At 38.1% G+C, this 23,855-nt stretch overlaps 1 protein-coding gene across 1 annotated transcript; it reads left to right on the forward strand.

Moving 5' to 3' along the window:
- Window positions 1-55: 55 nt before the first annotated feature.
- On the forward strand, window positions 56-22,328 carry KDSR (3-ketodihydrosphingosine reductase). Its single transcript, XM_058832751.1, has 10 exons — window positions 56-304; window positions 7,352-7,441; window positions 8,568-8,624; window positions 13,208-13,273; window positions 13,418-13,513; window positions 14,481-14,672; window positions 16,370-16,453; window positions 19,468-19,551; window positions 21,340-21,441; window positions 21,811-22,328. The coding sequence occupies exons 1-10, from the start codon at window positions 197-199 to the stop codon at window positions 21,928-21,930; spliced, it is 999 nt and encodes a 332-aa protein (XP_058688734.1). The 5' UTR covers window positions 56-196; the 3' UTR covers window positions 21,931-22,328.
- Window positions 22,329-23,855: the final 1,527 nt, after the last annotated feature.

Raw genomic sequence — 23,855 nt, forward strand, 5'->3', positions numbered from 1 at the left:
GGCCCCTCCTCCCGCGTCCGCCTCCTCCGCGCCGCGCTCGCTCCCGCTCCCGCCGCGGCAGCGCCGTCCCCGCCGGTCCCGCCGCGGCACGGGCAGCGGACGGGCGGCCCCGCGACACCCGCGCCGCTGCACCCGCCCGAGGGGCTCGGTCCCCCCGCCCGCCCGCTGCCCCTCCTCTGCCGGCGCAGCCCAAGCCATGCTGCTCCTGGCCGCCGCCTTCATCGTGGCCTTCGTCCTCCTCCTCTACATGGTGTCGCCGCTTATCAGCCCCAAGTCCCTGAAGCTGCCCGGCGCGCACGTCGTGGTGAGTGCGGCACCCCTCGGGAAGGGCACGGGGCGGGGGTCCCCGGTCGCCGTCCCGCTCCGCCGCGGCAGGAGGCAGCGGGCGGGCGCTGCCGCTCGGCCTCGGCGCCGGGGGAGGCGGCGGGGTGGCTCCCGAGCCGCCCGCCCTGCACCGGGAAAGGCAAGGAAGGAGGGAAGGAAGCCGCTTTCTCCGAGGTGGGGGCGCAGGCTTTGGGCAGTGCCCCGCTGGCAGCCGCGGGACTGCTGCTGCAGGAGCGGGGAGAGCGGGGAAGGCTCTCGGCGGGGAAGGGAGGTTTGGGCGCACCCGGAGCGGGACCGGCGGCCGGGCAGCGCCAGCCCCCGGGGTGCCCGAGGGTCCGAGAGGAATCGTGCAAAGCTGGCAGTGACACCCCGAGCTACCAAAACACCGGCAGCCACAAGTCCCTGATGATAAGGAAATGACCTGTCCCGATGGCTCTGACAACCGCTGTGTGTCCCGGTTGGCTTAAGGCGATGGTCTGAGTCACCATCTTCCAATCTCAGCGCTGGCTTTTTGAGACATTCCTTTTGTGCTCTCCAAGCCACCGGTTACCTCGAGTTTTCTTTTCTTTTAGCATCTCCCAGGGCAGTGGAGTGGTGTGTGTACACACGTATAAACCAAAGGCCAAATCTGTGATCTCCTTGGTCTAAAAAACCAAGTCAGGTATGAGGAAATGGAAAAACCAATACAAAGGAAGTGGTCAGATGACACTTGGGCACCCTTTCATCTTTAAGCACATAGATATGGATGTCTTTGAGCAATATTTTGACAAGATGGTAGAAGGAAGTCTTTGGAAGAGCATGCTGTTGAAAGAGTCCATGAGTAGTACATCACTGGAAGTTGTATGAGTATGTGGCTTGGGAAGAGGGGGATGGAAGAAGGGGGAAATACTGCCCAGGTGCTATCAGAGGGATCACAAAGTAGTGAATTTGGCCACATGGCAGCAAATGAGTAAAGCGGTTCAAAAGATTTTGGGTCCTAGAATCAGCTTTCTTAGTTTATCTCCGATGTAAACTGCAGAGAAGCTGCAGTTTACTGTTTTTGAAATTTGCTGTGAGTAGTTTTGGTTTGGTTTTTTCATCATTATTTTTTGGAGTTCCTCTTTGGAGGATGGAGCTGTCCCCAGAATGATTAAGATGTTTCCAAGTTGCAACAGTGCTCCCAAGTTGCTTTATGCAGTAGGTGTTAACTTGGGTGCTGTAACTGGCTTTACAGCATCATATTGTGTGTGAGGTGTGTTCGAGGTTGCATTAAAGTTCTTGGGTTATGGCTCTTTCCCTGCAGGAGTAATGATTATTAGGGCAAAGGTGAAGGAGACTTACAGGCTTTCTGTGACTTTCATGAAGAAATAGAATAGCAAACTTAAAAAGTTAAATGGATTTTGGTTGGTTGGTTTTATTTATTTATATGTGCAGCGATTGCGTGCAGTTTTGTTCATTCTGTATAGTGATTAAACTCTTTAAAAGCTACTGTGCTGGCTCTTCTGATCAGAAGGGTCCATTTAAACAAGTTCATGTTGAAAATGAAGAGACTCTTCTTGTTGGAGAAGCCTCCCTGTAACCATTTCTGCAAATTAGCAGTTTAAGCTCAATTTGGTACTAGTGGAAGTCTGGAAAACAGTATTCCTGCAAGTCCTGTAAAATTCGGAGTTCAACTAGAAAACTAACTTTATGAATATTTTGATGAAGAAAAAGGCTGTAAGATATATTCAACTTGATGATACAAATGAAAATCTACAGGCAAATGCTTTTATTGATGTCACCACTTGTAGAACTGCTTGTTTTATTTTCACTTCAGTTATGCTCCTAAAGTGTTTATGCAAACTAATGAAATATGGAACAGTTGGTTTGGAGGTCACTAGTTCTTAGATGTGCAGGTGCTGTTAATAATGCTGGACACTTGTACTTGTGGGTTTCAGATTCCCTAATGTCATGCATTAGGAAAAGTATTGGATGATAATAATGTAAATCAGAAATACTGTTCAAGAAGACTTTCCATGTTGTGTGTGTAAAGTGAATTCTTTAATCATAAGCATATGATTAAAGTAAACATTTTCTGTTACTGAAATGACTGAGAGACTTCATGAAAATATTTAAGGACCCTAACATTATGTAAGGGCTTATTTGCAGTCTCCTCACAGAAAAATATCAAAATCTGCTCAAGTATCCGACCTCAGTTAAACTCACTATTGAAATAAATAAAAGAATAATGACCTGTAAATCGTGTCTGCAGCTGGTTGAGCCCTTTCAAGAGGGCAAGTGATTGTCATTGCACACTATAATTTTTCAAAATATACCTGAATAAGTTGCTTTACTGAAGCAAAAAAAATCAGTCTTCCCTAGAAACATTTCTTTCTAGGGGTCTGTTGAAACTATAATGAAACTGTATCTGTTACATTTCTGAAGGAAAGTCATTGGGCAATTTCAGAAGCTGTTACATACCAGTTATTGAATTTTCAACTTAAGTCAGCATTCTCTTCACTTCTAATCCTTCAGAAAAATTATTTCTCTTTACTTCTAGCAGTTATGGTTAGGAGACGCCCAAGTTACAACTAAATAACTTACTCTGGCTGCCATTTGGGATAGGAATTTGAAGCAGAAAACTTGGGGTTTCTTTTTTCCCTTTGTCTTCTCCCACAGTCATTTGCATGATGGAAGCCCTTGCTGTGTTAGGCCAGACATGCTTTCTGGAGAAATCATAGAATTATAAGAGTCTCTTTTTCTTAGAAAATAATAGGAGTGCTATTCAGAGTGAGAGTCTAGAGAGTTCCAAATTACTCATCGTCTAATCTTGTGGGTTCCTCACTCCCTCCCCCCGTCCCCCCTCCTCCTGTCCCCCCCTCCTCCCTTATCTGCTCTGTATTTTCTTTACCGCACCTAGCACCATTAAATGGTAAGGGCTTTCTCTGCTCTTAAATTGGCTCAGGCATTAGGTTTAGCTTATTTTAAACAAGATGCTTCTTAGATGCTTAATAGTTTATTGCTTCTGGTATGATTAGGAAAACATTCTCAAAGAAAGGGTGTAAAAGTTATTTTTGTGCTGTAGAGATGTGCTGAACTTCTCTGCGCTTGGAGATTCAGAGGGCAGTTTTATAAATTTCTTATTTTGCCATTGGCTTTATCTCTCTCCTTTGGGCTCAGGCTACAAACTAGTGCGTGTCAGATTCTGTGAGAATAAGCTACTGTTTTGATAACTGTCTGTAACAGTAGACAGGAGTATGAAAATAGGCTAAGGCAGTTACCACTGCTGCATTTGCATCGAGCTCACTCGGACCACATTTAATTGCCTTTTGTCATGTATGTCACACCTGCTCTCTACATACTCTCTCTCTCTTAAGTTTCTCTACAAAAGTTGTTGAGTGATGTTTAAAAGCTCCTTGCCTAAATATTAATACTAATCCTCTCCCCTTGTTTCAGCCGTAATCTTTCTAAAACCAAGTTGAATTTCTGAGGAAAACCCAAACCCTTGAGGTTTCAGTGTTACGAATGCAGTTTATTAAAGTTTGGATTAGCAATAGCAGGAAATGGAAAGATGTTACCTGCTTGGGACTGTCTCCCATTGAGCTTGACAAGGGCCCTTTTCCATGTGGACGTAGTTCAGGATGAACTACGGCCCATGTGCCAACCCCTCCTGCACATGGGTCATCTCTACTCCAGTAATTTCCCCACTTCTGTGCAGAGCCCGGCCTGGTGGCTGTGGTTGGCTTTATGGAAGGCCCATCTTGGTGTCACCCGTGTCTTGGTGACACTGTCACCCCTGTGCTGGGGGTGATAAGATCTGTGGTTTGGACACATCCGAGTTGTTCAACAAGAGGTCATTTTGAGTCTAGTCAGGCGTGCTAACCACTTAGAGCACATTAAAGTCATGTTCTGTTTCAGTAGAACCTCTATCAGAGCAGTGTCTAAAAGCATTGCCAGCTTGCATCCAGTTCAAAGTGAAAGTTATTAAGTTCTATTGGAGAGGCCATATCAAGTCTTGATTTGTATCATTTCTGATGACAGCTCAGCTAATTTGGATTTGGACTGTCTCATCAATTGAAGTGAATTTCCAGTATCTCAAATTTAAAGCTCTAATAGATCAATTTTCCATACCTCAACCCACCATTTCCACTTACAAGGGGGAAATAAATCCTATGATTCTTTAAAATTGAACTCTATTATCAAGGATCATAGATCAAGAAGTTGGAGCCAGGCACTTTTTAGCGTACCTAGTTTGGTACCTAGTTCTTTTTAAGCATGGAAACAGCTTAGTAACACTGCTCAAGGACTGGTAGTAGTGCATTCTGAACATCTGAATTAATACTAAGTTTTAATTGTGCCTTCTTGTCAAAATACTAATCTGTGATTTCAGTTGCAGTGGCCAGATTTTTATTTTTGATAACTCCTCTGAGTTACAGTAAAATTTAAAAATGGGATTGGTGGCAATTCAAATGTCTGAAATTAATGGAAATGCAGTAGCAGTGTAGAACCATTGGCCACAAGGGCAAGCAATTGTAATAATGTTGTCTTTAACAGAGTAGGTGTGTGCTCCTCTGTTAGTTTTGGGCATGTGTTAGGAACTTACATACCTAACAGACCTCACAGATTTGCTTAGGTTAACTTCATTATAGCACAAAGCAAACTTTTCACTGGTGTTAGGGATTTTTATTTTTTTTCTTTGCTATTACACTAGCACTTATGGTGAATGTTCCTGAGCAATGTATTAGTAACAATCTCCAACATGCTTGTAGCAGCCTCCTGCCTAAATGCTAAAGTTCCCTGCTAACTGATACTGCACTTTATCACTGACCAATCTGACACGAGATCTATCCAGTGTTCTTGTGTGTGACTGTAAATAAAAACTTCCTTTTTCTGTTTTTTTTCATGACTTCAGACATTGTCTTTCTGAAATGGGTGTTAGTCTTGTTTGACTAAGCTGGAGGCTTGGTGTCAGTACCTTCACCTGCAGAGAATTCCTCAAGCACTGGTGTAGTTGACCCATTCGTGATAGTCACCAGTTTGTGCTGGTAATAACCAGCAGTCTCACCAAAAATTGGAATTGGAACAGTCTTCCATGCCCATTGATTAGTGCTGGTGTACCTGCTGCCGACCTGTAGAAACATCTCACACATACTGTGGATCTGAGGTCTACCTGAATGTATCAAACCATTTTAATCTTTTCAGATACATATTGAAATATTGCAATCTATTTTAAGAATTTCAGTGTATTTATTACTCCTTTCCGTCATAAAGCATTAAATTAATTTTGTGGTTGTGCTGAAGTCACAAATCAATAGTTAACATTCACACTCTTATGGACTTACTTACTCTGAAAGCTGTCATCGTAGATTCATAATACTTCAGACAAGGTTTTTTTGTTTCTAGAACAGGACACGTATCTTGCAGTTATCCTTAAAGGTTTGGGTAGTGTGAAGCTGATCTTGCAGAGTCAGTTAGAAGTTAATCTGAAGCAGTTCTGTCTAATAACAGAGGAAGCCTAAAGAGCCGAAATTAGTCTTTGTGAGTGCTACACCCATTCTTGGCCCATTTGCAGCTCAAGATGAGCCAGTCAGAAACTGTGGATTGTGTTGTAAATCTTTGCTGGGATTATTTTATTTGCACTAAGCTGTTTTTGAAGGCTAGTGGTAAAATACTCAAATGAAAGAAGAGTTTAGTGACTCATGGGAATGTACTTCTGACTCTTCTGACTTTACTGCCTCTGGGAGTGGAAAGAATTTTGAGGATAACGCATCTCTGAAAACAAAACTGAGAGATTGCCTAATGAGGAGACAGCACAAGGTTTTTGATAGGATGTGTAGTTAGAGATTGGGATCTTTGCTGTTACACTAGATAGAATAGACTGGCTTCTATTTTCTTAAAATGAAGGAGGTAACCTTTTGCTGAAGTATTTGGAAATGTTTTGATAAAGAGCAAAAGATGATGATTTCTGAAGAAGTCTGAATTTCATTTTCTTCCAGTTCTTCTGAACTCACTTAGTCTATGTATTTTTCTTTAAAATAACTGCTTCTAGGTATTTTGTTCCAAAATTTTCTCAGTATGATTTTTAATATGCTGTTTAAGGAAAATTCAAATAACTTGGGTATGTAAGGAAGATACCAGTGTCCTATAACCAAAGGCACATGCAGACTGAGACTGCTCCAAGTCACCTAAAGATGTCAGGCAGACAAAAAGAGAGGTCAGGATTGTTATCTCCATCTTGTTCCACAGGCAGTTCATAAGTAGGTTTATTGAAGGTAGTGAGAGAAGTGGTAAGGTGACCTGTATGTTGGTATGATTTGTCAGGGTACATTCCTGCAGCATATGATGCAGGACTGTAGCCATCAACCTGTATTTGTCTAATTTTAATGAAATGTTAACTTCCAGTTTGTGTATAAGACTATCCAGGTGTTACAGCTTGGAGGAAGAAAAAAAGGTTATGGAAGTTTAGGTGCTGGCATCCCCACTAAAATGAAATAGCAGGATGGAATGGGGGAAGTTCAAGGTTCTGACTGGGAGACTGAAAAATACACTACAAAGGGCCAATTGTTGAATTAATGGTATTTTTTCTTTTAATAAGAAAGAAGGTGTTTTCTATTTATGTTTACATAATGACATCTTCAGAAAGCAATCTGCCATGCTGATTTTACAAGTAATTTCTGCTGTGGGCAGGTATGAGAGGGCAGTATGTAATGGCACTATCATGGCATTAATAGTAATTTGAAAACTTTTAAATGTAGCCTCCAGAGCATGTGAGGGCACCCACGTGGGAGTGGTCTAGGTATAACTGACAACAGAAATGGCCAAAAATTACAACTGAGGTAAAACTGGTTTTAGGGTAGAAACAAAGGCTCATTGATCTATTCAGATCTTATGTTTCATTCATACTCCTAGAGTAAGTAAGCTAACTTTAGTGCATCTCCTGTATTTCTATCTCACCGGGTGATATTTTAACCTCAGTATGTTTTTAGAATTTTCATGTGATTTGACTCATACATATGTGAGAAGGGAAGAGAAGAGTGGACTAACACTGATATTTTCAAATAACTTCTAGGTAACTGGAGGCTCCAGTGGGATTGGAAAATGTATTGCTATTGAATGCTATAAGCAAGGTGCTTTCATAACACTGATTGCAAGGGATGAGGTAAGTGTGTGTGAAATTTTACCGGCCAAACTGTTCACAAAATCTGTATAGGTGGGGAATAATTTTGGAATTGATGATTATTCATACTTCTTCAGTGTATATTTTAAGGGGACCCTAAGCATTCCAAATTAATGCATTTGAATAGCAGAGGTGGCTGCCTTTTTAGGAAGCATAGCCTAGCATGGAATTTGTGATTAGTTTGCCTTAAAACTTTGCCAATGCTATTGCTTTTGTTGTTATCATTCTTATATTGTTGTCTAGATGTGTCCCAGAGCTCAAAATCAGGAAACCCCCTGTATTGGTTAGAACTGTAGAATTTGCCTACAGTGACATGTGGGAGTTTAATAATCTCTAAAATTCACAAACACTACTGGTGTCTAATCAGCATTGTATCATATTTTTTACTACTGCAAAAACTCTTCATCAAGACAGCTTTGGAAGAAAAAGTAATGATTTGTTGGGGTTTTTTTGTGTTATTGTTTAATTGTTTTTGTTGTTTTTTAACTAAGAGGTATGCAGAATTTAGTTGGAATTATTCTATTTTCAGAGCAGGCTGATGTTTTATTTGTTGCAAAAAAACCCTAATTATTTTGGAAACAAAAGCACTTAATTTTTTGGGGTCCCTCAGTCCCAGCTGATTTGATTTGCTTACACTTGAGAACTTACTTTACATAACCTTGAATGTAGTCAGAATGACAAGAATTTTTCTTGAAAGGATTATTGCACATTGAATTTACCAGCTTTTTGGGGTTTGATGATTTCATGCCAGTGATTATTCTGCAGGAGGGTTTAGGTAATATCACATAAATATAAAATAGAGGTGAAATAAAGGAGAAGAGTCAATACCTACAGTCTTAGGTGCTCTCTGTAGAATGAAACAAAAGTATTAAATCTATAGAAGTCATTACTGGCTTTAGAGCACAAAGGGAAAAACAGAGAAGTGAGTTCTTGATAAATTTCATGTTTTCATTAATTTTTTGTAAGTCTTCCAAATGACAGTAAAATGCTGTAACTAGTTGAGGGTAACTTCGGGGGGCTTTAGGGGATGTTTTTAAGCCTTATTGAAGTACTGAGGACTAATACTGCTCTCAGAATTACATTTCAGTTGTCTTTGTGTCCATTTCAGAACAAGCTGTTACAGACAAAGAAGGAAATAGAAAAGTACTCTGTTAATGACAAGCAGGTAAGTTCACTGCCAAGGGGGGCTGTTGTGTGTTTTGTTTAAGACAGTGACTACAACACAGTTCACTGGTCACAGTGTCACTTTACAGACACTGGTCCTGTCTATAAAACAAAGCTGCTTGACAAAACTGAGTGAGAACTCAGTATTTGGATTCAGGAATGCCAGTCTGTTTACATGAGATGTTCTGAGATCTTGCTATATTTGATGTTGCCTAACTGGTGCATTAGCCTGCTTTTCTTAGAAAAAGATGTCTTCATCTGTAGGTGTAGAATGCTTTTTTGGATAGCTGCAATTTACTGTCACTTGATAAGCATTTTATTCTTTCAAATTAGGTAGAAGAACCATTTTTTTTTCCTCAAATACCATGTTTTTTGCAATTCATAAATACAGCATCTGTCTTGGGAAAGACATTTTAGTTGCTTGTTCCCAGGTTTATTTCACTACGTCATACCTTTGTCCCTTTACCTTACTCAGTACTATACCAGTTAAACAATTTGTGAAGTTCTGAGACTTCTAAGCATAGAAGCTGCTTTGCTGAATAGATAATGCAGTTGTGCATGAAGGCAATGGTTTAGAGCTTGCAGAAGTACTAGCTTAGAATAGCTAAGCTTGCTGTGTTCAAGACATGCGTGAACATGAGGTGATAAATTAAAATTATTTTTTCTTACTACTAATAATGAAGGGGAGAGGGGAGAAAGTACTGAAACTATTAACAGCTTTGCCTTCTTGTGTTCCAGAACTTTGTTGCTCATGAAAGTAACTTAGTAGCTAAATTCCTTTCCTGATCACAAATAGAAGCAATTTATTTGTCCATAATTTTTGGGGGTCCCTGAATCCCAGCTGATTTGATAATTTCAGTAACTTACTTTAAAGTTCTCAAGAACTTTAGGGATTTGAATTGATGAGTTAGATATGCTGTTGAAAAAAAGCTGAATATTTGCAGGCAAAAGCATTTGTATAGTGGCCGATACAAAATTTTTTAATATCTCCATTTATAAGAAGTTTCTGTCTTTGCTTCCTTATACTATTGTCAAATGGCTCAAGCTGGGTTTTTTTTCTGTGCATGCTTCCTTACTCAGATCAACTTTGTTTGAGAATCTAAGCCATTTGAGGTGAGGGGAAGGTGTATTTTGCCCATTAAAAAAAATAAAAAAATAAATCCTGATAACCATTTTCTTTTAGCTGCTGTAGCAGTTTCCCAAGCTTAGCATTACAGTTAATCCCTTGTCAAACACTGTGTCAGGGTGTTCTTGTTAAAATCTGTCCTAGCTTGATAGATGCAGACTTTTTAAAAGACTATTATTCAGTGCATGTTTCAGTGAAAATCTCCAAAAGCACCTTCAAAGCTGAACAAGTTCCAGTGTGGACTGACTAGGACTTTTTTTGCAGAAGCAGTTTCAGGCTTGCAGCCAGGTTAAGCTGCTGGCAGTGGAGGTGATGGGCAGGCTGGCTCCTCTGTAGCTGTTGTTGGGTTGTGGACGTGTTCTCAGGGAAGCATGGCTGATCTGAATGGAAAGAACAGAACTGGAGAAGGCAGGGAGTCTGGGGCAGAGCTGGCACTGGAGCAACAGATCAAAAGCTGTAAAGTGACAGTAGATGAACAGAGAAGCTGCACAAAAAGATTACGGAAAGATGATGTCTGGTATAGATAACATGCACAGACTGTTACCTTTATTAGATCACAGAATCAGGGAATGGCTTGGGCTGGAAGGCACCCTAAAGAGTGTCTAGTTCCAATTCCCCTGCTCTTGGCAGGGACACTTTCCATTAGACCAAATTGCTCAGAGCCCCATCCAGCCTGGTCTTAAACACTTCTAGGGATGAGGCATCCACAGCTTCTCTGGCCAATCTATGCCAGTGCTGCCCAGTAAAGAATTTCTATCTAATATCTAATCTCAACCTACTTTCAGTTTAAAGCCATTTCCCCTTGTCCTATCATTACATGCTCCAACAGTTCCATGTCCTTCCTGTGCTGGGGCCCCAGAGGTGGATGCAGGGTTCCAGGTGGGTCTGATCGGAGCAGAGGGACAGAATCCCTCCCACCCCTGCTGCCCACGCTGCCTTTGACACAGCCCAGGGCACATTTGGCTTTCTGGGCTGTGAGTGCACACTGCTGGGTGATGTCCAGCCTCTCATCCCCCAGCACCCCCAAGGCCTTCTCGGCAGGGCTGCTCTGGAGCTGTTCATGCCCCAGCCTGCATCAGTGGCAGGGGGGATTGCCCCAATCCAGGTGCAGTACCTTGTACCTGGTCTTGTTGAACTTCATGAGATTCCCAAGGACCCATTTCTTAAATTATTGAAGATACTGAATGGTCCCATGTCAAGCTAAAAGGCAGAGATTCTCAGGAAAGATTATTTTTTTCTTGGGCGTGTGCTGTCACTGTTCAGTTCTTGGGTACTAAACAACTTGAAACCAAGTTGCATTGACAACCGGAGTCTGGCCTATATGTACCTTTATGTTTCACATCTGCATGTGATTAAGAGTGCTGATGGTGCAGCCTCTATAGATGTAATTGTGCACTAGAGCAAAATCGTTACCCTTCAAGTCTTTTTCCAATATTTTTAAAATAATTTTTCTAATATAGAATATTCTCAATTACTTCACAGGGAGTTGGGTTGATCTTTTATTGGGGAAAGCTTTATGAATGATCCTACACCATACAATGTTTAGAACAAAATGTAATGAGCAGGGCTGGGCATAAGACTACTTCTGATAGCATATTCTGTGTCCTAGATGTGGATCTATGATCCACATTTTGGAGTAAAGGTAATAAATATATGGAGCAGAAACAATGTGTGATAATAGAAGCAAAGAGGTGAATTATAAAATGTTATAGTAGTCAATAAAGCTGTGGTAGTTCCTGAGTGTGTTCTTCACAGTGTAACTAATCTATGCAATCTGTTAAATTAACAAATTGCTCCAATTTTTATGGAGATTTACTCCATCTCCTCACTGATCTTGGCAAAGACATACAGATGATAATTCAATGTTGTTTGCATTCAGCTGCTGTTTTGTTCTTAAACTTATGAGAAAGATTAATGTTTCCAAAATGTAATAAATGTCTTAAGGGGATTCCTGCCAATAACTTGTGCCACAAGTTTACTCTGCTGTCCAACTACACACAGTGCTGGGAGGCAGGAATAGGCAACCTGCTGTACAGGAATGGCAGGCAGATTCTGTTTATGCAGCTAAGAAGTGTCACAGTCTGACCAGGGGCAGGACTGATGAAGCACTGGCTGCCAGAGCAGTTAGTTACACTGTGGTGAGCCTGTTTTTTTGGTGTGTGTTTGCCCACGCGCTCCATGATAAGTGGTTATGAGCATATACTTGTTACAAACTACTGATGGCTTTGTTTTATTTCATCTCTGACTTTTAAATTAATTAACCCAAGTAACAGAAAGGATAGAAGTTGGAACAAGAATACAGGAATCCCTCCTATTATTGCAGTAGGAGGTGGCTTTTCTGTTCAAGATGAGGAATTGCCCCAGAGCTCTGCTGATGGCTTAGCGGAGAGAGTAGCTTATTTGTCAGTACCTGATGTTTGCAGCAGTCTTGCAGTTTGGAAGTGGTAACCCAAAAGAAGCAGTGCTTTCTTTGGCCAGAAGTTGATTTGAAGGTTCTTGAAAAATCTAGATTCTGAGACCATATTGCTGAAAGTAGTCAGTAACTTTCAAGGAAAACAGGGCCCAACTTTTAGCTGCAAGAAAACCATATCATTATCACCTATTTTCCTTCATTCTGCCTGCCCACCCCTCCCTTCTGCTTCTTTCTTCCCTGGTTATTTTAATTTTTATGCATCTTTGAAACTAAACCCCGTAATGTCTGATTTTCAGACAAGGAGTAAATATGTACACGTCTTCACTATTTTAGCTATTTATGACACTGTGTAATGAGTCAGTTTCTCAAAGAATTTTTATTTTTGTTTTGTCCTTGAGGTGTCCCAATTAAATATTATGCAACTAAGTTTACTACTATTCTTAAAAAAAAAAATCATGAAATAAGGAGGTAGTGTGCATTGCAAGTACTAAAATTAGCAGGTTTTTAACACTTTCTAAATTTTGGAACAGTTTTTTTTTTTTGCAGTGCTGATGCTGCTGTTTCAGGGTAACACTGCAACCATGCCTTGCTATGAGGTGGGAAAAAACATTTTTTCTTTAAAGATGAGCCTTGGCCATACAAATGGTTTGACTTACGTTTAGCTGATGAAAGTTAAATATATCATTGGGGAATTTTGATTGTCCCAGTTAAAATAGCTTTTACTAAACATCATGTAGATAACTCAGTCAATAGTGTTTCAAATTAGAAACTGTACTTTGCACATGAGTTGACACTTTGAAGATCATGAGGTGATTATTTGTTCTTAATGTAATCTTTATTATACTAGAACCTGTGTGTGAGGGGGAGGAGCTTGAGGTAGCAGAAATTGCTTCTCCAGTGTTGAAGAAGTGCAGAATATCTTGTCAGAAAGACTTTTTTTGTGGAAAAGACATGACATTGGGCTTGTTTCATTTTGAAAGGCTCTAAGTCAACAATTACTGGATGTAATGTGTTGTGAAAATGTTCTTTCACTTTTCTTTTATAGGTTGTACTTTGTATTTCCGTTGATGTGTCTAAAGACTACGAACAGGTGGAGAATGTTCTAAAACAGGTGAGAAAATAACTGATTCACCTACATGTCTTAAGAAACTTCTGTGTGTTGTATTTCTGTTGGAAATAGTTTCATATTTGGTGTGGTGATAGAGGGAGGTTTTTTCCTCATAAAGAATATCTTAACCTCTGTCCCCTCTTCCAGGCTCAGGAGAAGTTGGGGCCAGTTGACATGCTTGTAAACTGTGCAGGAACATCAGTTACAGGAAAATTTGAGGATATTGAAGTGAATTCTTTTGAAGTGAGTGAGCATACTTTTTTATTTCATCATATGATAATTTCTTATTTAAACATTCTTATTATTAGATTGAATTTCTGTGTCTGCAGACTTGAACAGTGTTACCCTTGACTTGTGCTAGCTGTCAGAATCTCTTCAGATTTGCAAGAGTTGCCTCGTAACTTCTCCCCTAACGATTTCATACAGTTTCATTTTTTTCTGTTGAAGATTTTTCAGAAATATTTTTAATCTGTTTAAGAAAAATGCAGCTGTTATCAGACTTCAATTCTGAGATGCACAAATTGTTTCAGCTTGAGAAGCTGCTGCTCTGATGAAAAGACAAAAAAGTAACCCCAAAATCACCTGTGTTTTGGTTACTTTTTGCCTGCGGCCCTCAGGCCTCCATTGATCTACAGATAATGCTGAATCATCTGAAAATACTAACTAAATGGGCATCATTTTATAATAAATTTGAATCACCCGTTTTATCGCTTTTATAGGCTATTGTGTTTTAGGTCTTGTAGAGAATGAAATTAAAGACTTCCCTTTATCCTGGCAAAGAATAAAATCTCTGAAATATGTAAATACATAGCATTTTTCCTGTTTCCTGTTTTAGAAAGCTCTTTAAACTTTCAGTATGTTTTCATGCATCATGCATAAATGGATTGCTTCCTGGAGGCTGTTCAGGTTAGATTTTCCCTGAAATACTATTCTTTTTTCCTTCAAGGCCATATGGTTCACAGTATTATCAGTATCCTGGATGCTATTAAGACTTACAGGATTTCTTTTGGCTTGGAGTGAGATTCTTAGCTATAAAACAGTTTATGAATCTGTAGAATAGAAAACAGTTGTTTCTTTTGCCAGAACAGATCTGGTGAACTTGATTGTTAAAGCAGACTTAGAAATAGGGTTTTTTGATAAATAAGACCAAACAGCTGATGAATTCTGGATCTGTGACTCAAATACTCAGATACTGATATTGTTTGTACAGAGATTAATGGCAGTCAATTACCTGGGGAGTGTTTACCCGAGCCGAGCAGTAATCGCTACCATGAAGGAACGCAGAATGGGAAGGATTGTATTTGTATCATCTCAGGCTGGGCAATTAGGCCTGTTTGGATATACAGCATATTCTCCAACAAAATTTGCTCTTCGAGGGTTGGCTGAAGCCCTGCAAATGGAGGTATGTGTGCAATAATTTTAAGTAATTTTGATTATAAACAATTTTGTGTTAGCTGTCACCACAGGACATTTTAATTTAAATAGATTGGGGGTTTTTTGTATTGTGCAGCATTGATAATATCTGTGTGTTATTTGCCCTCATCTGTCAGCATTACAATCCTATTGCTCTGCATGGGTTGCAGAAACTAACCTGATTTCAGTTGCATAAGATGGAATAGATTGAATCTGTTCCTAAAACTGAGTATGACCACCTGTGCAGACATTTTTTTAATCTTTTATTTTAATTAAAGGACTAGATTTTTAAGACATTTGATTAAAAGGCCTTCTTCAAGGTTCTAAGTGCAAAATGATACTGAAGATATCACATGGATACATGAGAGACAGGCCAGTGATTGCCAGTTTGTTTAAGAGTCCATGGTAAGTGATATTTGAGCCTTATGAAACTGTAAAACTCCTAAGTTAGAATTAGAGGACTTGCCACAAAAAAAAAAAATTAGTTTGCAGTGAACTCACCCTTCTATATTTTGATGAATATATGAGCTTTATATCCTGCAGTGATCTAAGCTTATGTTTAAGACCAAAACCAAACAAACACTATTTTCATTATTCAGTGGAACAAGGTAAGTACTTTGCAGTCAGACAGATAAAATTGATTTGAAAATTACTTTTGTCATTTTCTTGTCAAGAACGTATATTTGAGTAATTAAGTGTTTATATATAAAACACCTTTGTTTGGTTCCAGACCCTTGCATAGACTCTTTGTATGCCTTGACCAGGATAAGAATGTGGGGTAAAACTCCCTCTAATAATTTCTGGTCTGCTGAGTAGAACACTGTGAGTGCAGGGTCTTTCTTCAGACTGGTGATAGATACTTAGGTGAAGACTAAATTATTCAAGACTGAAAATAGGGTGTTTATGGGTGTGGAATTTCACGAAGTGCTTTCAATACAGAATGTTTCATAAATGCTCAGTGTTTTATAACATTTAGCTTTATCATAGCCCTCTAAATATTTTCATTAAAAGCTTTTTTTTTATTTGTATTGGAGTTCAGATTTGCATTGTAGCAGTTTGAATAGGATTGCACTAAGCAATATAATTTTATGACATGTACAAATAAATAACTAAATACAATCTTTAATGTAAGACCTTCCATTTTCCCTCACATTTTCCAATTATTTTTTGTCTCCTTAGACTTTGACCTCTTGCAAGTTTATACCATGGGTTGAAAAGCCTTGAGACTTGAGTATACATCTTAAAGATAAAAAATTCAAATTTTACATTTTTGTTGTTTTTTTTTTTCTCAGTGAAAGCCTTTTTGGCCTTGTGTTTGTAAGTGTTGGGTACTGTTATTTGACAGTGGTTTAGTCTTATAGAAACTGAAATTGGTAAAATTATAGTTCTAAACTATTTTAATATTCTTCCTAAATGTCTTGAAAATCACCAGGGTTCATCAAATAATTTGTAGAGTTTTTAGGGACTTCTATTAGAAGAAGCACCACAACTACCTTCTTAAAATCTTTGCTGTTTTGTTTCTCAGTTGACAAAGCTGCAAGTCTTGAAATTGCTGAGTACTTAACCCTAGAAGCAATTTGAATTCATGCTTGCTGAACTTAATTACAAGAGATATTGATGAAATTATAAGGGAAATGTAAAGGCTGTCAGTATTAAGATAAAACTTAATGCTTTTGTAAAACACAGGTGAAACCTTACAATGTCTACATAACAGTGGCCTATCCTCCAGATACTGATACTCCTGGCTTTGCAGAAGAAAGTAAAACAAAGGTAAATTGTCCTTCAGTTCTTGAAATCAGTATTTTTAAAGCATATTAAGATTTTAAGAAGTACTCTTAAACACTTCAATTTTACCAGTTTTTAACTACTCAGTTATATAGTTTGTAGGATAATTTTGTGTAGTTTCTTGTTCTGATGCTTTAATACTTGCCTTTAAGATCTGAAACATTGCAGAATATTCCTGCATGCAATCTGAATATTGGTGTGGGATGGTAAACTGTAAAATCGCTATTTGTTTTAATACTAAAGCTTAATTAGCCAAAAATAATATTCCTATTTTGCATCTTTGATAATGTGTGGCTGTTGTGATAGATGTGCCAGATGGAAGTAAACCTCAGTTCCTTCAGTGGAGCCTGCAACTAAATCATATTGTATGAATACACGATACATGTAATGAGAGAGTTCAGTAATGGCTGTTTTCTAGTATTACAGTAGACAGGAAATTCTCTGGCACTGTGTTCACAGTGGAAATGACCGTATCACTTTTCAGAAGGATGTGTCAGCAGCAGGACGAGGCCTTTTTCATTTGGATTACCTTAAAAGTGAAAGTTTGACCTTTAGTTACACCTTGTCATTTGCCATGTCCATATATGTGAAGCATAATTCTAAAAATCACATTCACGCCCCCTGTTCAGACTTATAGCATCAGGTAATGAGAAAAAATTCTCTTTATTTTTGATTTACATACTGTGAACTAGAAATCTGGTATCTAAGGCTATCATCTTTTCAACATGCACTGTCACGTATAATTGGAAATTGAGTTTAAATTCCATTTTGTCTTTCACCCTTTGAATAGGAATCAGTAGGGATTGTATAACACAATTCTTACTTCATCATTTCTTGATACAGATATTCTGTATTAAATGTATACTCCCACACATCCGCATAAAGTGCCAGAATTAGACATCTGCAGATACTTGTATAGCTTGCATATTCTCTAGGATTTTTTCCTTCATAATAGCCTATTTCAGGGAGCCAGCAGGCACCAGCAGAATATACTGTTCATCTAAGAACAGTAAAGAGATTGAGATTGAAAGAGATTCAGAGAGATTTATCAAAATTTGTCAAAAAAGTCTTAACTTTTAGGAGAGAATTATGCTTTGTTTTAGCCTATATGACCTCTTTAGATTACCTGCTCCTAGCATGATAGTATACCTTAAATCTCTGCAATATTGCATTGCTCTGACATTTCAGATACTCATTTATTGTTGAATTTATTTAATACTACTGAATTAATATTTAATAGTACTTAGAACATATGCCTCTATCTTGCATCTCATTTTTCTCTGTAATCACAGCTTTCCTGTGTTTAATCAGGAAAGTTTTTTTTTCAGGCAGCTTCTTTTTTTTTCTTCTTCTTCCATTTTTTCTCTTTTTTTTCTTCTTCTTCCATTTTTTCTTTTTTTTTCTTCATTTTTTTTTCCTTCTCTTTCTTTTCCCTTCTCTTTTTTGTCCCTTCTTTTTTTTCCCCTTCTTTTTTTCCCCTTCTTTTTTTTCCCCTTCTTTTTTTTCCCCTTCTTTTTTTTCCCCTTCTTTTTTTTCCCCTTCTTTTTTTTCCCCTTCTTTTTTTCCCCTTCTTTTTTTCCCCTTCTTTTTTTTCCCCTTCTTTTTTTTCCCCTTCTTTTTTTTCCCCTTCTTTTTTTTCCCCTTCTTTTTTTTCCCCTTCTTTTTTTTCCCCTTCTTTTTTTTCCCCTTCTTTTTTTTCCCCTTCTTTTTTTTCCCTTCTTTTTTTTCCCCTTCTTTTTTTTCCCCTTCTTTTTTTTCCCCTTCTTTTTTTTCCCCTTCTTTTTTTTCCCCTTCTTTTTTTTTTCCCCTTCTTTTTTTTTCCCCTTCTTTTTTTTTCCCCTTCTTTTTTTTTTCCCCTTCTTTTTTTTTTCCCCCTTCTTTTTTTTTCCCCTTCTTTTTTTTTCCCCTTCTTTTTTTTCCCCTTCTTTTTTTTCCCCTTCTTTTTTTTTCCCCTTCTTTTTTTTTCCCCTTCTTTTTTTTTCCCTTCCTTCTTTTTTTTCCCTTCCTTCTTTTTTTTTTTCCATTGAGGTAGCTGCCTCAAAAATGACAGCCATGCCTTGGCCAGCTGAGTAGCCAGATCAAGCATTTAATGGCTAATTTCTGCCTGCCTTATTCCCAACATGTCATTAACTTTAGCTGTTCATCCTGAACAGCTACTTTTTTTTTCCCAGATTTACAGTATTTGAATTACTGTTGATATCCCTATATCTCATTCAGATTTATTTGATACTGGCCAGTAAGGTCAGAAGTAAATAAGGGGCTGTGAAATGGAGATCTGATGACATGAGCCATATCACTGTAGGAATGCATGTAAAAGGTTTTTTTATGTGGTTTCTGCTGGCAAAGACACTGATGTCCTCCTGGCCACCCTTAAAATGCACATACTAAGAAAAAATAAAATTCAGTGAGCTTGGTTGATGAAATCAGAACTCATAATTCTATAGATATTGGCAAGTAGGCCCCTTTCTGTGAAATTTAATTACGTTAGAATTTGGCATTGATGATGATGAACCTGAAGTTACTCATCCTTACCCTAAAACTGCTTTTTTAAAAAATAACAATCCTAGTATTAGACTAAGCCTGAAAAAAATAAAGCAAGCTGTTTTATAGGATCTTAAAATATTTCAGGCCTATCTTTTACTTAATTTCTGATAAAAACCATAAGTGAACCAGTATAGATATTGAGTAGTGTAAGCATTTTGATGTCTTCTACTGAAAATAAAATTATTGGGGAAAAAATACCCTTTGAAAGTAGTAATAAACCATATACAAAAAAGTACTAACCAAGGAAGTGTTGTCATTTCCCTTTGTAAAATGGGACTGATATTTATGAACATGCTTATGCCTTTGTTTAAACCGGTGTTTTAGGTGATAATATGATACCACTTGCTAGCAGTGATGTCATTTGTGACAAAAGACCCAAACCTAAAATTTGACATTCGTCTTTTTCTCTCCTGTGTGTTGTTAGTCAAACTTAAACTGGTGTTTTTGTCTTAAAGCCCTTAGAGACGAAGCTGATTTCTGAAACCTCATCTGTTTGCCAAGCAGAACAAGTTGCCAGAGTTATAGTGAAAGATGCCATAGTAAGTAAATTGTGTTTTTTGACTGTCTTCTGTGTTGAAGAGACTAGGATCACATGTCATGCTTGCTTGAGACTGTAAGATAATGGCTAAGTGCAAAACCAATTACAACAGAACAGTTCTCTTAGGTTAGTTTGAACTAGAGCTGTTTTCTTTATTCTTCTTTTGCCACTGTGCCCACAAATGATTTTATACAGTCTCTCGGAAGTCAAAGGTATCTGAAGCTGTATGCAGACAGAATAAAATGATGCATCGGTATGATGCAATGTCTGAAAGATGGATTATGACTGGTTTGAAAGCACTAAATTACTGACTTTTTATGTATCAAATACCATTTGTCTAACCTCAAAAGCTTGTTTTGTATTCTCTTATTTTTCTTGAAAATGAGTTCATATAAAAATAATTCTACAATAAAGGAAGGCAGTTGACCTTTTTTGGCTTTTAATATCTGAAGTATGTGATTTATGGGTGATTAAAATACATAAAATGCTGTTCTTACTGTATTGCCTTTCTGAGGATTTTTTTTTCAGTGTTTTGTGCTAGGGAATGCCTGCATGCTTAATAAAACACCTCAGAATAGAAACAAACATGAAATTTCATGATCACAAAGAACATCCATTGAATCCTAAACTCTGTAATTACTTTGCAGTTCCAATCACTCTTGATCTTCAACATGGTTTACATCTACAGCAGGTGTTCAATTCTGAAGTTTTTACAGTGTTTTCACAAGTAGAGCCCATAAACAAAAATTAGGTCTGTTTTAAAAGCAAATACTACCTCAACACAGTATTCTCCTCTGGTATTAAGGAAAACTAATCTCTTGTCTCAAGCATCTGATATATCTATACCATACTTCCTACACTTTGGATCCTCTATTAGTTCAGACATGGTCTTTATGCACTCTGGCCATCAGCAGAGAGACAAATAGAAATGAGAAGGTGTTTGCGTACTCCCAAGTGTGTGTATTGGGAAATAATCAGATCTAATAACCTCTACTGCTTTGCATAGAGTCACCCCTAACCCTGATTCAGGAACTCCACCTTTTCCTTTCACTTCCACATTCCACAGATTTAGTCCTACAATGTTTCAGAAAGACAGTTTTCTGGCATAAAGTCAAATGGAAACAAATAAGAGAAGCCTTGGGAGTCAGAGCTGTAGAACTGCAGTTTTACTGTTAAATAATTAAAGTTGTTTGGGGTTTCTTCCTGGTGTTTTTCCTCCTCTTTTCTCCCTTTTGAAATTCTTAGCAAGCTGTGTCTTGCAGTTAGAAATCCTTGATGTAGGTGAAGGAGAGCCTGCTACCTAGCATTTGAAATACACCCCCTTGCCAAATCTCATGTGATAAGCAAGCTAATTTTAACAAAAGGCAAGCTGTATTTGTCATACAGTAGTGTTTGGTGATCTAATAGAGTTAGGGTATCATTCTGCTTCTGAAATATGCTTACAGCTGTGAAGACTGTCATGTATTTTCTATAGAAGTAACCATGCCTCAAGAAGAAATTTACAGCCTTTATATCTTGTAAAAATCTGTAGTAATTTAGCACACTCTAAAGAGAAGTTAGCTTAGTTTTCCATTTTTTAAGTGAATGCCTTTTGGAATGTTGCTATACAGCCCAAAATATTTTTGAGTATTTTGTTTCTTAATCGCAGAGATATTTTTTTGCATTCAAATATTTGTTGTTAGTGGTATCAGTTATCTGTGTCCATCAAGAGTAGCTGTTGAAATAAAACACATCATGATTTGCCACAACTGAGTAAATTACCTTTTCTTTTCTTAATCCTTCCATCCAGCAAGGGAACTTTAACAGCTCGGTTGGATCAGATGGTTACATGCTGTCAATATTGACAAGTGGAATGTCACCAGTCACTTCTATTACTGAAGGTCTTCAGCAGGTAGGATTTGAGAAGTACCTGTTGTCATAATTTCTGATAGTTTAAAGTAATTTCAGGATGTAGAATTTTATGCAGACATGGATTATCTTTTCATCAAATGGCTGCTAATACTGTGGCACTTGGGTTTACTACTACTTGGCAGCAGTATTTTCAAGCTGAAGCAGCAAGTTGGTGAGTGAGCTAAGAGTATTCCATGCTACTTAGTCCTGAACTGTTACATAGTTAGCTTGGTTTGGCAAGTTTGTTTTCTTAAGATTATACAAAAAGCCTGCCTAGAACTGGTTTTTATTTTTTTTAATTTTATGACTCAATAATACGGTGCAATTCAGGATCCAAAATGAATTGAAAGCTGTTTCTCTCTGTTTCCAGGTTGTTTGCATGGGCATTTTTCGCATCATTGGCCTATTTTACCTAGGAAGTTTTGACAGCATAGTTCGTCGCTGCATGATGCAAAGGGAAAAATCTGAAAGTGCAGATAAAACTGAGTAATCTTTACTTTGAGTGGAAAGAAGAATGTCAAGCGGTCCTGGACAGCTTGCTGCTTAAGTGGGACTCAGTTTTGCTCCTGAAGGATTTAGGCTGGAAGTACTTGCTTGTGTGACAGAGGAGTCCCTTCAAAAGCTATGAAAGAAAAAACAAAAGTACAAATCCAGAAAATGCCAAACTATGCAAAAGTATGAATGAGGATTAGATACCTTTTTTTTTTTTTGGTGATTTGAGTTGGAAAGAATTTGGAGAGCTTGTAAGTGATCTGCAGAATAGAATTTGAGAATGGACTATGGGAGGTAATTCTGGACAAATACTTAAGTTTTCTCACTTTGGTGCTTATGGATGAAATAAGTACCATGACAGACTGGGCTGTAGTAGATTGAAGTCCCTGAACAAGTTGGTAGCTTTTGCTAACATTTCGGGACTGCTTTTGATTTAGAATGTTAACTTTTCCTTTGGCCAATCTACAGATCCTTCTGTCAATGTCAGCTTTCCTTATTCTATCCAACATACGACTGTGGAAACCTGAAGATCTCAAATATGTTTGTATGATCCAAGCTTTCTCAGTGTGGGAGTAATTAAAAAGTATGGTTTAATATATGCATGCTTTCTAAAGGGAGATGAAGAACCCGTACCCACAGAGAAATGCTAGGAGATGTGATTGGGTCTGTAGCTCTTCTGGCCTTTGAAGTATGTTGTGAACAAAAAAAAACAAACAACAAAAACTAAAGAAATCAAACCAGTATCAAGTGTGTCAGTTATGACTCAGCATTTTAAGCCATTGAAACAATGTACAATTTTTACAGATACTTAATCTGCCAGTTTTTGCTCTGGAAAGTGGCTTAATGCTACTTCATGCACATTAATTTCAAAGCTGCAAATGATGAGCCAAACCAGTAGTTGATGATAGAATCGATTGTAATTAAAATGCCGGGCTCTTCCAGTAGCAGGAATGTAGCTTTTTAGGGCAGAGGGGTCAGGAGGGGGGAGAGGTGTGTGTCAGAATGGCCTTCCACACTGCATTTTATCACCGCACGGAAAAGCTTTCACATAAGAAATTACATAAAATACTCTCCTTATATGACCCACTTCTAATTTGTTTCATTTACATTATATGAAACAAGGCTGCTCAATAACTGCTTCAGAACACACAGAACCAAGTGGTTGTTTCTAATAAATCTCGTTTAACACTGAAAAAGCTTGATGCGTAACAATGATGTTTTAAGGGTGCACTATGTATACAGTTTATTTAATGGACCACTATAGTAAGTGCCTTGTGAGCTGCTTTTTTTTTCAAAAGCTGCGTATTTTGTATTTGTTAGCACTGCTGTGTTTTCAATGTCATCTTTCCATTTTCATTCAGTACTCTGAATCTAAAATTATGTGTAAAACTGGGCACTTTCACTTCTTTGAAAGTAATATTTAACAACCAAAATAGGCAAAATTGATTGCTTTTGTTAAGATACTTTCTATATCTATTTAAGAAGAGGTATTCAATTAAACTGAGATAAAATATAGGTGGCTAACTGGAAAACCTTAGAATACAATTTATTGAGGCTGGTTTTTTTCCCTCTCAGAATTAGGTTGATCACTGTTCAAATTTTCTTCACATAGACTAAACTTGCTTTAATACCTGGTTATAAACATATTTTTTGGAGAGGATCACATTGGCACTCTCATTTTAAGTGGTGAAAATTCATTAGCTTACAAATGTTGAGGCACTGTTGAATTCTTCACAAAGCCTATGTTTTAGGTCCTGCCTCTTGATTTTGTTTAGATATGTGAAGTTATGCATGCCTATAATATAATACTAATTTTGAGAATATAGTGTATTTACTGCATTTTTAAACAGCTTGGCTTCAGTGCAAAGAAATCCAGTGTGCATTTGTATTTCCTGTGCTGCCTAATGTGAATGACATAAAGGA

Source organism: Poecile atricapillus, chromosome 2 (genome assembly GCF_030490865.1).
Source record: "Poecile atricapillus isolate bPoeAtr1 chromosome 2, bPoeAtr1.hap1, whole genome shotgun sequence".
In the NCBI taxonomy this organism is placed as follows: domain Eukaryota; kingdom Metazoa; phylum Chordata; class Aves; order Passeriformes; family Paridae; genus Poecile; species Poecile atricapillus.

What these genes read in the sequence shown, in the direction of transcription:
- KDSR (XM_058832751.1), top strand. Translation starts at nt 197, where the DNA reads ATGCTGCTCCTGGCCGCCGCCTTCATCGTGGCCTTCGTCCTCCTCCTC. An exon ending in TGCCCGGCGCGCACGTCGTG is followed by an intron (nt 305 to 7,351) that starts GTGAGTGCGGCA and finishes AATAACTTCTAG; the next exon opens with GTAACTGGAGGCTCCAGTGG. An exon ending in TTACTGAAGGTCTTCAGCAG is followed by an intron (nt 21,442 to 21,810) that starts GTAGGATTTGAG and finishes CTCTGTTTCCAG; the next exon opens with GTTGTTTGCATGGGCATTTT.